Source organism: Falco cherrug, chromosome 9 (genome assembly GCF_023634085.1).
Source record: "Falco cherrug isolate bFalChe1 chromosome 9, bFalChe1.pri, whole genome shotgun sequence".
Lineage (NCBI taxonomy): Eukaryota > Metazoa > Chordata > Aves > Falconiformes > Falconidae > Falco > Falco cherrug.
The window spans coordinates 13,332,193-13,348,273 of record NC_073705.1 but is presented as its reverse complement, the minus strand read 5'-3'; the positions used below and the strand labels follow the sequence as shown (position 1 = coordinate 13,348,273).

Here is a 16,081-nt window from a genome sequence, read left to right as displayed (position 1 = left end):
CTCAGCACAAAGTCTGCTCAGGCTGCTGGCAGCTCCCAGGGGACACCAGGACTCCACACCGTGTCCCTGGAGAACAAGGCTCTCTGCTCTTGCTGCGGTAGGGGACAAGGTGAGCGCAGCTGGCTCTGGTGAGCAGCAGGGGCTGTTGTGCTCCCTGATGCCCTGACATTGGCCACCTCCCCTCCTTGTGATGAAAGGCTTTTGGTGCTGCATCCTTGGCTTGAAAACCTTCCATCCTGCCTGAGCTGCCAAGTTGCCGGTTTGTAATGCAGTTGCCATCATCCCCTGGCGCTGGTGTATCCACATGCGGGATGCCTGCTGCCTCTCCAGCTCAGCCCATTAGCCTTTGCTCTTGCCTCCTTGAATGGCTATAAACGATTTCCATTTTTGCAACACCTCTACGCCCAAAGCGCTTTCTTTTATGAAAGGCAAGACTTCCCCCTCAATTCTCGCTGTGAAGTTGTTTCCTTAGGTACTCCAGCACCCAGCTGCAGCCTGAGCTGGGAGGAGCGGTGCCGTAGGAAGCCTCTGCAGCCCCCTGGCTCGCCCAGGCCTGGCCTTGCTTCCATTGTAAAGCAGGTGGTGAGATCCTGGCCCGGAGGCGGTGCGGCAGCAGGCTGCACCTCATTACCTTAGTAGCAGGCATAAACGGCCTCATTAAATCTGCTCCGTATCCCAGTGCTGCAGCAATAAAAATTGTCGGGACCAAGGTGGTATTAAGAAATTTATGGTGAATGCTTTGCTATGGTGGTTGCTCGTAGGAGCCACTATTGGGGCTGGAGCAGATGCACCAGGCTTAGTAGAGCCAGAAGAAAACCAGAGCGGGAAGGGTGGCATTTCATTCTGTGCAGGGAAATGGGTAGTAGCTCTGCTCACCTGGAGCTCAAGGCAGCTGAGAGTGATTTCTGTCTCTGTAGGTACCATGAAAGCTGCTCCTGTTTGGCTCACCTGACGCCTTGTTGTTTTGCAGCTCTGCATGCCAAGTGCTTTGTTAAAGTCTAGTTCAGTGTGTAGATGTACAAAGGTTTATAGGTCTGTGCCAGATCTTGTTCCCATGCCTGCTGCGCTTCGTTACGGAGCGTGTGCGGTGCTGTTGTCTGAAGGAAGACACTGCTTCCCTTCTCATCTCTTCCCATAGCCATGGCAGCTTTAGTTTCAATAGCTGGTGGCTTCCTAATGAAAAAAGACTTCCTGGAAGCTCGAACGTTTGAACACGTCTGACTTTGGTGGTCACTGGGTTGGGGAAGTGGCTTGTGTTGACTGTCCTGTGGTTTTTGACAATACTGCGGTGGCCAGAGGGAGGACACGGGTGGTGCTGAGCGAGCTTTGTGCTCCTCGACCTCCAGCTCTCCTGCTGGGCCCGTTCCTCAGACAGGAGCTGTACTTTGGCTTACTGCAGCAGGTGTGCTTCTCGTGGAAGTTGAAAGCAGGGATTCCTCAAGGTATTGGTGCTCCTGCTTGAAAAAGGATTTACCCCCTGAGCTGATACAAACCTAGGCTTACCCTACAATTAATAAAAATAATCTATTCAAATGGATGCAAGCTCACAAGTCAAAAATCTGTTTGTATAAATAGATTAGATTACAAAGAGATTCAGCTTAGAAATAAGCTTTGCTGGCTGAATTTCAGACCTGTGCTTAAGCAAAGGCTTAAATGCTTGCTCATGTAAGCGCGTGCCTGAAGACCATGTTGAATCAGGGCTATGGAAGACAGTCTTCTAGGAAAAAAATTATCTGTTACCTCTCTTAATATACATAGTGTTGCAGTGTTAAACAGCTGCTGCTCAGTGGTGCTTGTGATGGTGCGTTACACATCTGTGTCAGTATATACATGCAAGTTCTGTGTGGTTTGGGGATGCCCAAGCGCCTATAGCTCTTCTACCAGCTTGTAGCTGGGTGAAAGGGTTTGCTTGTGTCACGGCCCTTCGTTGTGTCCTGGGTTATGAAGCTGGGGAAGAGGGAGTTTAACCAGAGAGGGTGGCAGCTGCAGGGAAGCGGCATGTGATGGAGGGGCCATCTGGTGCAGGCTGTGAATCAGGGCAGGCAGGGTGGGAGCAGGCAGGGGCCGAGGTGCAGCCTCACTCAGCAAAGGCAGTGCTGGAAAGCAGGTCGGAGTTGCAGTGGGAGGCACGGAGACCCGGCCACATGCAGCGGCAGTGTCACTGAGCAGGTGTGACACCATGCTGAGAGGGGGGCTCTCACCAGCTTGCTCAGGGCTTTGTGGGGTCACCTTGGACAAGGGGGGTCCTGCCTTTCTTCTCCCCTTTCTGCTCAGCTGCTCTTGCTTGTGTTTCTGGAGGCAAGCCCCATCCCTTTGGGTGTGTTTAGCACCTGGCATGAGGGCAGGTACCTGGAATCCCCAGCTACTGAGGTCTCGGTGGGGTACCATCGGGCCATGTGGCTGGTCTCACTGTGCCTCACAGCAGTAAGGCAAGTCCTTCGTGGGTGTCACTGTCCTCCCCCACCTGTGATCATCAAAAAGGGCTCCAGAAGGTGCAGATCACCTGCCAGTGCAGTGGCTGGGCCAGCAGAGCTGTGTCCTGAAGGGCTCCCAGGTGTAGGGAATGGTGTGGATGGGGTACCGTTCGTCCTGCACTAGCTCTTCAGTAGGCATTAGCAGAGGGGATATGTTGGGGGAGAGCACTGTGCTGGGCAGGAAACTGCTTCACTCGCCGAGTGCTTAAAGAGGGCTCGGTAAATTTATAAAGGGCTACACAGAGTGTCAGCAGCCTGCCCACTGCAGCTCAGCCTTCTGCTGGGAGAGACTGTCACCAGCAAGTCCCAACAGGCATGGCCAGCTCCTGTTCGTTCCCTCCTCTTGTGTCTCTGGTACTGAGCTGCCGGGAGCCCTGGCCCAGCCTGCTGCCTCGAGCCAGACGGCTGCTTTCTTCACCTCCCAGCTCTCTGCTGTCACCTTCATGCATAAAACATCTCCCTGTTGACTGAGATCCCATCTCCTGGTGGCCTTGTCAAAGGAGCTGCAGGGGGACGTAAAAAGTCCCTTGTAAATCTCTGGCCTCTCATCCTTGGAAACTTTACTGTGCCTCCAGAGAGCAGCTTTGCTGCTGTTGCTGCTCTTTCAGGGGCTGACATTTCGCTGAGGCAGAATGGGAGCATCCAGCGCTCTGCCCGCTGCCAGCCTTCAGCAGCCACCACTGTCCTGGGGACAGCCTGGGAGCGCTCTGCCTGGTGTCTGTCCCTCCTGTGTAGGAGAAAACCCGGAGGGTTACGTTCTGTTCCCCTGCCAGGACAGGCTCTCTGAGGAAGGGGAGAAGCAGGATCCCTGTGTCAGTCCCAAAGAGACCTGCTGGGGAATGGGGTGACAGTGAATGTGGTGTGAAAGGGGAGGGAGCAGCTTGGCGGGGGCCCTGTGCACACTCCTGACCTGGCCCCAGCTCTGAGGTTTTTTTGTTTGCTCCTTCCTTAGATTACAGTGACATTCAGCAGCTGGCTTTGAGGCATTGTATGAATGTCTACGGGGAGGAATGGCCAGGATCGGTGCGGACGGAGAGCCTGCTCTTTCATTTAGAGGGGGCGAAGGGTGGGAGTGCGAGTGTCTGTTAGGATCACTCACGTGGCATTTCTGTGGCAGAGGGAGGACAGTAACCCTGTACAGTTGGGCAAATCACTGAATAGCCTCATCATTTGCTTGTGCTCGATGAGGGGTTGCAGCTTCATTCAGAGAAGAGATTTTGCTCATGGGACTGTCCATGTTGTTTGCTGTCCCAGTACTGAGGTAAGTAAGTGACGTTATGCAGGCTTAAAAGAGGTTTTCTTAGAGATGCCTCTAGTTTGAATGCAGAGTGTTTCAGGGAGGGGCTGTTCCCCACCTCATGGGGGTCACTCTGCACTGGTAGCTCTAAGGTAGGTGAGAAACCCTGCCACCCCCACCTGATTGCCGTGGAGCTGCAGTCACCCTGAGCCTGCCTGCGTGGCAGCTCGTGCAGGGGCTGCGGGTCAGGAAGCAGACCTGTGCCCTGGAGCACAGATGGGCCCCGGTGCTGTGGTGCCCATTTCAGAGCGGTACCCTGGGGTGGACAGCAGGCTCAGAAGTAGCTTCACTGTCCCGATGAGATCTGGGCTGATGCTGGCAAGACTGGAGAGCAGTGAGCACCTCTGCCTGTCCCACCAGCCGGGCTGGGCTCCGTGTGCTCGCAGGGAGAGCAGAGATCATGGCAGGCGATGTGTTTGGGGGACTGGGGGAGCTAAGGGGACAGGGGCTGGAGTTAGTAAGCAGCCCGGGATGTTGAGGTGCTCTGCAGTTGTTCTGATGAGGCTGTTGGTTTTGCAATCCTTGTTTAAGCTCTCCAGGCACGTGATGACCTTGGGAGCGTGTGACAAATTTGCAGCCAAATTGCTGTATGTGATGGAGATGCTGAACTGGGAATTGGTAAGCTGGACTCTGTCTAGCTCTGGCAGGGAGGGACAGGAGTCTTGCCAGGTCAGAGCTGGGATCCAGCCAGCCCACTATTACTAATGATATTACTCTTTACTGAAGAGCTGCCCGTATTAGTTCTTCCTGGTCATGAGCTTTGCTCGGCAGCTTCTCTGCTCAGTTGGGAGAGGAGACCTTGTGGGAGCAGCTCATCAAAAACATGTATATATGGAAAAAAAAACCCAAAGCATCTCCTTTCTGAGAGAAGATCCAGAGTGTTGACATTCCTGAGGCCTCAGGAGGAGTTAGCACTTACAGATGTCCCCAGGGAGAACTCTTATATGTTAATTTTACTATAAAGCTTCTCACAGTGGAAGCTGGAGGGGTAGAGGAGTAATTGTAGGTCACCTTATCTGAGTCCCAAGGTCATCTCTGTGCATGCTGTTTTAAATATATGTGTGTATTTAATAATTATTGTGCTCATTAATTGGCTGCTTGTGCTGGGGAAGGCAGCTGGTAATGAAATGGCAGCAGAGGCTGAACTTCTGGGAGTGTTGTCAGCGTCCCCTGAAGGCATCAGGAGCTTTTCCAATGGCAGAGTTTGGGGCCGAGCTGTGGGGAGCGAGCTGTGGGGAGCGGCAGTGCTGCTCTCCTCCAGCATCAGTCCCGGTCCTGCTCTGACTCCTCTCCAAAGCTGCTGGAACTGCTCAGCCTAAGGTTCAGCCCGTACTGGGGGGTTCCTCTTGGGCATGTCACTGCCCACCTTGCCTCCCTGTACTCTGCCCCTCTCTGCTCTTTCCCTGGCTGATGGGAAGTGTGTATTTTTTCTGTCAGCAGCAGCAGCTTTGCCTTAATACCATTGCAGTTCAGGAGAGAATAGAAGAATCCCAGCTTTTTCACTAGCTTTTTATGTAACTCGGTCATACAGTTGCTAGTTGCAGAATAGCTTGAGATCTTTCAGCCTCAAGGAAGAGCAAAACGTGTGACCCTAGGGTCCTAAGACAGATTGTCCTTCCCCCTCCATAGGCATTAACTCTTTCCTCTCCTTGGCTTGTCTTCCAGGTACTGAAAGGCTGCAAGAAGCTGAACCTGTCTGTACATTCGGTGGGACGCATCCCAGGGGGCTATGTCACCAACCACATCTACACCTGGGTGGACCCGCAGGGCCGGAGCGTGTCCCCGCCGACAGGTCTGCCACACCACCAGAACAGCTCCCTCCGCAAGGACAGCGAGAAGAGGAGCCACCTCCAGCTCCTGCAAGAGGGAGATGAGAAAAAGGTGAGCAAGGGGGATGGGCTACAGCCCTGCAGGCCTGTCTGTGAGTACCTGTTACCATGTAGGTGCCAACCCTCTTCGTTCCCCTTCGGCTTTTGATTTGTGCGATGCCGGCCTCCACGGGGATAGCTTGTTCCTCCTTTAGGATGCACTGGATCCTGATTTTCTCACTCTGTCTGTAGCTTTCCCTCTGTCCTGTTCCTATGGGATGGATTGCCTTTGTTCCCATCTGACACAAATAGAACCTGAGCTGGAGAGAAGGTGTTGTCCCAGTGCTGACTGGTCTGGCAGTGAGGGTCCTGCCAGGAAGAGTGGTCAAACCAGAAGTTGCTTTGAAGACTTTTCCCAAACAGGTTGTTTTCTTGGCTGGAGGCCTGCTGCCAACATGGTCGTTGAGAGGCTGACATAGATGTTATGTTCAGGAGAGCGAGTGGATTTGGAGCACTAGATCTCAGAATACATCGCTGCCCTTCTTCCTGCATTTCAGATCCTTCCTCAGGTGTTCCCGTGAAGCTTTCTTGGGTCTCTTGGCAGCATTCTCTAAGTAAAAAACCCAACAGAACGAAACCAATTTTTCTCTTCCAAAAATGCTGTAAAATAAAATGGATGATTTTCCTTTTCCATTTGGGAAGAGGCAGGCTGAGGCAGGAAGGGCCTGAGCAGTGCTTGTGTAAAAAGCCCTGGCAAGTGAAAAAGGAGCTTGCAAGTGAAAAGGAATGGCTTTCTTAGCAGTACCCAGGGGAGCTGGCGGTGCCAGGCCAGCGCTGGCCACTCCAGCAGGACCTCAATCTCAACGGAAAGGAAAGCATATCAGCACATCTAATTCCCAGTGCTCTTACTGTGAGCCTGCCCTCCTTTCAAATAGGCCTTATAGTAAGTGAAGCCAGCAAAGGGTATGTTCAAGCTGCAATCTCTGATCTCGGGGTTTTTATTTTTTTTCCTCTGTCATGCTTCTCATGCCCAGGGAGATGTAGAGAGTTTTAGGTGCAGAGGAACAGAGCTCAGATGCCTTTGCAGTGAGGCACAGGCTGGAGGGACAGACTCTGCTGGCTCTCTTGGTGGTGATGGATAGGGAACCTGTTTGTCCTGTGCACGTAGGACATGCTGTTGCCTCACCGGTGTTCATGGGACATCAAAGAACTATCATAAGAGCGAGCAGGGTGCTTGCTTCCCAAAGGCACAGAATTGCTTGGAGCCTTGAGGTATTTCCATCCTGTTATCCTGAGATTGCTCTGCCTGTCCCTAGTGCTTTGATTGTATGCCCAAAATGTCCTCAGCTCCTCCTGGAAAGGCTGTGGAAGGATCTGTAGGCTGGAGCCTCCCATCTCAGCCAGAGGGAGAAAAAATTAATACAGGATGAGGCAGTTGACTGATGAAATATTCATGTGGGCCACAAGGGAGAAGGGCCCATTATTTTTACTCTAAGGAAAAGAGAAAAGCAGGCACTGCTGGCTTGCTGGTGTCCCCCACCCCCTACCACTCAGTGTCACCTTGATACAGCAGGCAGCAACTCTTTGAAGCTGTGGGTAGGAGGTGTTCCTCTGCACATTGTTCCTTTAGTCCTTGCTGTGTATCGACACAAACCCCTTAGAAGCCTGCAGCTGTACACATCCCTGCCGGGTGCCTGAGCCTTGCAGGGCCCCAGACAGCCCGTTTCCCTCAGTCCCTAAGGAAATGTGATGCCAGGTGCCCGAGCTGTCCCTGGGCTGCTTGGCTGCTGCATGGGTCGGTCATCAGACCAAAGCAGCCTCCCCTCTGCTGCTCCTGGTCCCAAGCTCGTCAGGGCTGGCATTTCCAGGTGGGGCACAGGAAAATGAATCCAACTGAACTTTGCAAGTTAAAAGACCTTTAATTACCGTGACTTAATCTGCTTTGGAAGGGAATGAAGCCAAGTTGAATGAAGGCCACGTTAAACTTCGAAGAGCATCCGTGCTGGGCTTGGCTGCTCTTGGATACACTCCCAAGGTGTGAGGGGGGGGTCCCAGCTCCAGGTCGCCCACTGTGGCACCATTCTGGCTGAGCCAGGTTGTGGGGCTGTGGCTCACAAAAGTGGCTGTCCTTGTTCTGAGCTGTGCTTCTCTGGTGCCATTGCTGTGATGCCTTTTTGTGGCAGCGCTGCACTTACAGAGCACTGAGGAAATCTACCAGCCTTGGGTGGGATGCCCAGTCTTCATGGTGCTACCAGTTTGTGGCTTGATGGCTTCAGGACCTTTTGCCCAGATGTGAGGGGTGGTGGAAGAGCCTTGCTCTTCCAAAATCTGAGCTTGCTTTTTCCATTCCTTGGTGCTGCTTCACACAGTCGGACAGCCCTTTGGCTTGTAGTGGAGAATGGTCTTTAACTGCAGGGCAGGGGTGTGGAGGCCCCTCTGTTAACCTGGGAAGAATCAAAATGACAGTTGCAGGAGATACCTGAAGCTCTCAGAAGTGGGTGTACAGAGGTCTGATGTGGAGGGCAGTGCTGGCAACATGAGAACAGGCACTGCTCAACCTTCTCCTGGCACTGCTCCTCCGTGGCATGTCAGCAGTGACAGCGGTCGCTCTGCTGTTCCCCTCCTGCCCCGCTGGGCCACACTGGCCCATTACCATGCTTGTGACAGGAGCTATCAACCGTGTGTTGTCGCACTCCTGGGGTCCCTGCGCAGCCCTGTGGGGGCCCTTGGCTGCCTTTGCTACTCCAGACTTGACTTCTTGTGTCAGACTCCAGCGTGCCTTCTGCTCGCTGCAGCCCAGCTTGGTGCTCCCTGGAAGCTGCCTCCTTGCTGTCTTAACGCGGCTCCGTCCTTGCTGACCACAAGCATGGTGTACCTTTCTCCGTAGCCTGCTGGCTCAGCAGTTCAGAAGCGCTTTCAGCAGTAGCTGTTAGTGCTGATGGGATCCAAGGTTGCTCAGAACAGGACCCTGGCCCCTCCACTCCTTGCACTACCTTGAGCCTGCCTCCAAACTCAGCTCCTCCTGACAATCCTGCTCGTTGGTGTCAGCGTGCAAGGTTTGGTATGCACGTTGCAATAACCTCCACTCCTGAATCCCATCTGTAAGACCAGCAAAAGAAAATTACCGGGTGTTACAACTTTTAAATGGCCAAGGCAACCCAGACGCTTCTGTATGCAGAGGTCCCTGGCTTTGCCAGCTGACGGTGAAAGAAAGCCCCACCATGATCAAAGGCTGCCTGGCAGTGAGGAGAGCCTGACCTGGCCAGTAGATTTAAGAGGGGTTATTTGGTGTGACTGCCTGTGTCATTTGTTTGAACACATGCTCCAGGGCATGAATTAGCTGAGCCGCTTTGTCCTGACTTGCTGTGCGCCATCAAGAGATGAAAACATGTCCCAGAACACAGGAGCAGCCTGCCTCTAGTTTTTTCTCTTTATGTGTAGATACACAGAGAGAGTTAACTGTTGAAAATGGGGTTATTCTGTTCACAAATATCAGGCAAATAAATGCAACTGGTCCCTGGTTAATTCAGCCCAGTCAACTGGAATTGACAGGTACTGCTATGGGCTATTTGATTTCTGGGTGGTTTTATATTCTGAGAGAAGGGCTGGGGATTAGTTCGTTGGTGTGTGCCCCCCTGCGCCCCCCCCATTTCTAATCGATCTGAACGTCCTGGAATACATATGTAAAAGCTTTCGAACAGGCACCGTTTGGAAACGTACAGCAGAGATCAGCCTTCAGCCCTACAGCAGGAGGCTGAAGCCACCTAAACCAGCAAGTTTGTTAATACGTCGCTACAGTTCAGTAAGCCTGCAACGCTGCTGTAGCTAAGGTGGTTATTTCCAGCTTTTGCAAGGTTAAATTCAAGGTTGGTGGAGGCATCCTACATTCATCAGGCAATAGAGATATCCCTGTCTGGCTACCTTTTCCTCCAGCGCATCTGTTCTGTATGCCTGAAAGGATGGCTTTTGTAGCATAGTTTAACAAGTTTGCTTATCTGTAGGCAGAAGCATTTGTTATCAAAAGGCTTGAAATGGAAACCCCGCTGCTGTTGGCGTGTGTGTGATAGTGTAACCGATCTGCCTGGTGGAGGGGAGATCTGGTGCACGGCTGCGTACCTTCCTGGAGGGGCACGTGGGCGGTGGGCTGCAGGCGTGGGGCAGGTGGGCTGGTGTGCAGCCAGGGCGGTTGGGCTTTCAGCTGGCGGGTCAGTCTGACCTCCTTGGGTAGCTTTGCTGCAGTGCAGATTCAGCGCAGAAGGCAGCCAATGCTGCTGTCCCAGTGCTGGCACATTCCTTGCCCGTGGCTTTGAATTGTGTTTTTGTGTAGACAGTGGGATTCCTTCACTGTCAGCTGTGGAAGAAGCAGTGACGGGGATTTGGGAGGTTATGGGTGGACTGTCAGCTGTCCACTGGCTTTGCTTTCACCATCTTGTTCCAGTCAGTGGTTCTGGGCCAAAATCCAGCTTGCACCAAGCCTGGGTCAGAGGCTGTTCTGTGTGGATGAGCAGGAGGTGAATGCTAAGATCTGGGCCGATTATTCATTGTAGACCTGACCTAACACAAATGATATCTCATGAAAAGGCACAAGAAGGGATGCAAGAATTAAAGGGAATGTCGAGATGATGGAGGTGCTGGCAGGTACGCATTTGTGGTTGTGCAAGTTGTTGCAAATTTTATGCTTTCCGTGTCTGTGTTGTCTGTGGCAGGTAACATAAAAACAGATGGCCGTATTTCCTAAGTTTTGCTACTATTAGTTTCCTGCAGTAAGGGCAGCCTTCCCTGTGGTTGTAATCAATGGATGCAGTGTTTCGTGAGAGCCCTGTGCCCGTCTTCCCCTTAAGTGAAGTAGCCATTGATGGTGGTCAATAAGTGTGACATGAAGGGCTTGCACTAGTGCAAAGTTCTGGAGAAATGTTGTTGGAGCCACCTGTCTCCAGGGCAGACACAGCAGCAAGTCACAGTCCCCCAGCACAATCCCAGCAGAGGATGTAGCCTGCTTGCTGGAAGGATGGGACCTGCTTCCCGTGGTCACCTTGTGCTTCAGAACAGTTTACTTTTTATGATCTGTCCAGGCTTAAGTCCTCTAGATTTTTTGCAACAGCAAGGACCATTTGTGCTGTGAATTGTCACTGATATACTTCTGGGATCAACAGCTTATTTCATTAAAAGCACTTTGGAAACCGTCAGCCTGCAAAAACTCATAGGTGCTGCTGAGCTGGGAGGAAGACTAACTGTGCAAAATGCTCTGCAAGTGTCGGACTGCTAATTCTCTGAGAAACGCCATTTCATCAGCTGAATCGTTGCTCTAATGTGCTTATTGCCAGGGGAGCTGCTTATTCCTTTAAGCTTTTGATGCAGCAGAAGAAAGAAAATACACATAAAAAAGAGAGTGTGAGCATCTCTTTGCCTTCAGGCAGTTCTGTATCCAAAAGTAGCTGTAATTGTTAAAAAACAAAAAGAAAAAATATATCTGTGATAACATTGCATGGCTCAAATGCTTGAGACACTAATGGTGACTACTTGAGCATGAAGGATAAGAGATGCAGGAGAGATAAGGAAGGATTTCTTTCTATTAAATTGTAATGATATTTTCAGTGAGAATTGATACAGCTCCTCACGTCTCTCACTGCTTGCTTGCTCTGACCTTGCTGGGGTTTGCTTTGGTTTACAGCTGGAAGCATATCCAGGCTGCTCCAGGGGTATGTGGTTAGTTCCCCGTGGTGACTGGAGTATGTGGCGTGAGCCACTGGTTCCCCAGCTCCCCAGGGATTAAAGGGGTCCTCCTGCCTTGGGTGGCCTGTAGCACTGTCCCAGCAGACTTACCCCGAAACACCCCTTGGGTCAGACCTCAGCTCACCCCACGCTGGTGGGTGGCAGTGCCATCTCTTCATTATTTCAGGCACTTTAGCAGAAAAGCCCCCAGAAGCAGTAATTGTGCTGGGCAAGTCGAGCGGTGCCCCGGGGGGTGGGGAGGGGCAGCCGGTGGGCTCAGCAGCGTGGGTGAGAGCTGGGCAGCACCGCTGGGCTGAGAGCGGGGATCTGGCCCCGGGGCAGCGGGCTTGGTTTAGAGGCTGTCCTGTGCTGCTTCTGTTGTTGCCTGCTTGTCCCTCTGCTCCGAGTGCCACCTCTCAGCCGTGGGAGATGCTCGCTGTCCCGGCACACACCTCCTACAAGAACCTGTTTGCAAATCGGCGCCCCACATGCTCCTGCTGCGTAGCCAGAGGCAGCCCTGGAGCCGCGCTACTATTAAACATGCTCAGAGATGGCTGCCAGGGCAGCTGTGGCTGCAGTCACTGGCACAGCCTTGCAAAGCCTGGCCTGGAAGTGGGGTTGGTATTAGAGGCAGCTCTGATGGATCTGGCACCTCTAGCAGCTGTGACTGCTGCTCCCAGGACCTCAGTTAATGGGTCGTGAGCTGGCTCTGTGTTCCTGTGAGCTGTGCTCGCACGTTTGCAGGATGTCTAGACATAAGTCAGTGGGGTTTCTGTGGTAGGCAGGAGGAGGATGAGCCGTGTGAGCCTCCTTAAGTGTTGTTTTTTGTTGTGTGGTAGCAGTAATGGCATGGAAATAGCTGTCGGCATGGGTGAAACCTCCTCAGCCATTCACAGCTGTGTGCTGAATTGCACTGGTGCAGTCATTCTTGTCTGAAACTGCTTTTTCTAATGGTAAAATCGAATCTGTCAACAGGTAATTTCATAAACCGGGAGAAAAGATATCCCATGCAAGAATCTACTCAGAGCAAATGCCTGACTGATGATGGCATGTTTTCCTTCGTTTCCTGCTACAGGAGGCAGCAGATGTTTCGGTGTTGAAATTGAAATTAAATTTGTGACCTTGATCTTTCAAATGCTCCTGTGTTGTACACACAGGAGTAGCCTGGGGCTGGACGCGGCCTCGGTAGGGCATGGGGAGGAGGTGGGGACCGCGCAGCATCTGTGCCACTGTGAGCCTGGGAATACCGGACCCTTCTCAGCAAGGTGAGGAGGGGTTACCTTGCCTGGATATCCTCAGTTTCCCCCTACAGAATAGCTGCCCTTCTGCATGCCTTAATTGCTGGCCCTGGTTTAGGATGGTGTCAGGACAGCTGTGCATTTAGCAGCTTGGAGTGATCCCAGCTATCCCCTAAACTAGCCCCTGTGGTATGTTACAGCTTCTCCCCCTGAGCTTCAGCCTGGCAGTAGAACAGGGAGAGAGTTGAGGAGGGAGGAAACAAAGTGGAAATGGAACCAAAATGCCCTCTTCTGGGACAAGACTTGCACAGAAGTATTAATTGTATGTGTACAAACCTGCTTACCTGAGTGGAGAAGCTCAAGAAGAAGCGCTTGGTCTGGGGAATGGTGTCCTGGGGGTCTGTTCCCAGTGGGACCCAGGATGGACACTTTTCATCGTGGCAAGAGCAAGTCATGGAGGTGGGAACCACTGGAAACAACAGCCTGGCCATAGTGGACATGTTTATCTCCCTCCTTGGACAGCACAGCTTGGCTTGCGCTTCACTGTCATCCTGCAGTCTCCTTCCCACCCCACACCGTGTGCGGAGGGTGGGCTTACGGTGTGGGAAGGGTGCCCTCAGCAGGGTGGCAGCGAGTGTGGGCAGTGCTGGGCTTGGGGCATCCGGCATGATGGTGCCAACCCACCTAACACTGTCTCTGTGGTGTGCCCCGGCACTGGGGACAGCCTCGTGGAGGCAGGAGGCCCTTGGGAGATGGTGTGCAAAATAGTCTCCCGTCTTATCCCTAAGCCCTTAACACGGAGTGACTCAGCCTCTGCTTCATCCTGGCAATCGGCTTATCTCTCCGTTTGGCTCCTGGATGCCTTCTCTCTGCTCCTCCTTCCCGCCTCCCTCCTCGCTCTCCAGCCTGATCAAACCAAGCCCCCTGCCTGCGAGCACTCACTTCATTTCTCAGCTGTTCCCTAAATCTGCCGTTGGTCAATAAGCCGAGTGCTCCGAGAGCGGTTATTTCCCTGGCCCCTGCTGCTGCCATGCTTTTCATGGCAGCCTGAGTTTCTATTGCAATTTCCGCATGGTTTATTGGCAGAGGCATAGGCATTAGTTGATTAAGAAATGCAATTAAACCCTAGAGCCCAACTTTCTGGGATTGCCGGTGGCAACACATTTTTAAGTAGTGCGTAGGTTTTGGCACGCAGCTGGAGTTTTGGGTTTGCGGGAAGGTGTTTTGGACCTTGATTACTCGGGGCTGTATTCTCATCGCTTTCTGCTTCTTGAAGACGCAAGTTTGCCTGGTACCTGCATAAACAAACCAGCTCACACACCACACGTCAGGTTTATAGGGAGAGTATCTCTTACTCCATCTGATGATACCCGGGTGGAGAGCGCAGCTTCTCAACTTACCCGGCCATCAGGGTGGTGTTAAAGGGAAATGTAAATATCTTGATACAGAGCTACTCCTCCTGTTGCCAAGCCCAGTGCAGTGCTGCCACATCTATTTGTTGTTCAGGGCTCGTAGAGAGGGTGTTGGTGTTACTACTCTGCTGTGACCCTGATCTGTGATTGCGTGCGCTTTGCTGCGTTTCTGCTACTTGTATTTTTCCCTGATGTCGGGGGATTTTTGGACGGTATGGCCACGGTGCGGTGAAGAAGGTGTAGTAGAAGGGAAACCCTGAATGTCGTTAGGCAAAAAACAGAAGGGCTTTGGAAAAGTTGAATATTTTTCTGGTTTTAAAAAGAAACTCAGTGAAATATTCTATAAAGTAATCGTTCTATGTCCAAAGCAGCATTTTCATGTAAAAAGAAGGTTAAACTGCCCTTGACTTTGACAGGCAAACACTCCGTTGGGTAGGGACAATGCCCAGCTCTCTTCTCCAGCCTCAAGCATGAAGGTCCCTTTATGTGCTTCCTTTACAATGCTTCAATCTTCAAATTGTTTCCAGCACTTTGTGCACTTTCAAGCAGGGGAGGGACTAACCCAGGGAACGGCAGCGTTGTGCAGTGCTGGACAAGGACACTGATGCAGGCGGTTCGTGTCTTGCAGCTCTTGGCCTTTCCACGGTCCAGCCATTCCCGGGGTGCGGGAGCAGAGGGCAGCGGTGCCGTGCTGAGAGCCTGCCTGTGTTGGTCACCCCTTTCTGATCACCCCAGCTTTAGCTTGCGGATCCGTAAAACGTGCAGCCGATGAGGCATTAATACAGTTGCTAGCCAGCTGCGATAGCAGTATAGAAAAGCAAGAACTGTTTGGGCAGCCGTTTCTTAGAAAGTACAGAATTTTGCAGTGTATTGTCCTTAGGCAGATTTATGTCCTGCTGCTGGTTTCTCTCTTGCTACTGCACCACCACCAAGACAGAAAATGGGTTTTCAATACCAGCCTCTCTAAGGCTGGGCTGAACTCCCTGCGTGTTGCTGTTTCCTCTGGAAAGGCAGCTTAATTAGTGACTTGATGCTGGAAATGACTTTTCCATCCAGGTAAATGCACAAGCTTTTGCTTTGAGTGCAATGAAGAATTTTAAATATAAAAGCCATTCGCAAACAGTCTGTTTCTGGTTGTTTCTATCAGTGTGAAACACAATTTGGCTTTTCTCATTTGTTTTTATTCCTGCTGTCTGCTTTTCTGCAGAATTGACTTAAAACTTGGGACAAAAGCAGAAAAAAAGCCCTGGAGTTATTCATTTAGGAAATGTCACGCAGCGAGTGAACAAAGGCCATTTTAAATTGAGAGTCCTCAAGGGAGCTAAATACAGGCTTGCTCATTCACTCTAAATTCTCACCTGAAGTTCCATATATCATCAGGCCCTCTGAGTAGGAGAGGATGGAAGAAGGCAGATGGGAAGCTGGCTAATAGCTTTGGCATGCCTTGCAAACCCAGCCCTGCGGGCAGCGCTTGGTGGGGAAAACAGCTGTCCAGCTGCTGCTGGGTACTTCAGGTCTGTGGAAAATACACAATGTCTGTTGCAGTATGTGCTGGCTGTTCTGGGCAGGATAGATGGAAAATCCATCCTAGTATTATTAATTAGAGATAATAAGGTACATGGCTGAGCGGGGGAGCCCCCGAGTGCCTTCTGTGCCTTGGGCAGGCGAGGTGCCGGGGTGGGGTGTCCTGGGACGCTGCCATCCGTGCAGAGCCGTGACGGGGCTGGTGGAGGTGGGTGAGGAGCAGCCTGTGCTGCCTCGGGGTCTTTCCCCACTGCAGCCTGTGCCTCTGTGTTGTCTTGTTGCTTGTTCTCTGTCCCCTGTCCTGAGGGGAGCGTGCCCAGGGTGGCCCCTTGCAGTCACCACTGCATAAAAGAAGGGCAGCAATGGAGCTGGGTTCCCCGTGAGGGTGGGTGTGGGTAACTGCTGGGCCATCACGCGTGTGCACAGGGCACGGGTAGGCAGAGGGGGGGACGTTCACAGCCCGTGCGGACTGGCACCGCTGCCGTCAGTGCCCGTGGTGCTCTGGGGGTTTCTCTCAGCTGCCTGTCTACCCCCAGCGATACACCTGGGGAAGCAGAGAGCTGAAACTGCCAGCAACTCCTCCTCCGTTTTATGGGTGTAATCCTCCCAGGCCATG

The 16,081-nt window shown here is 52.3% G+C and overlaps 1 protein-coding gene across 4 annotated transcripts in view; it reads left to right on the top strand.

Annotated features, from left to right (window-relative positions):
- The window catches only part of WHRN (whirlin), a 54,808-nt gene that overhangs the window by 11,722 nt on the left and 27,005 nt on the right, over positions 1 to 16,081 (top strand). For 3 of the 4 annotated variants that reach the window (XM_055721216.1, XM_055721214.1, XM_055721215.1), the window contains exon 2: positions 5,437 to 5,652. In XM_055721216.1, coding sequence (XP_055577191.1) covers positions 5,437 to 5,652 — 216 coding nt within the window. Of the gene's footprint in view, positions 1 to 3,602; positions 3,736 to 5,436; positions 5,653 to 16,081 lie in introns of those variants that run through there. The other variant, XM_055721217.1, reaches the window with a different exon arrangement.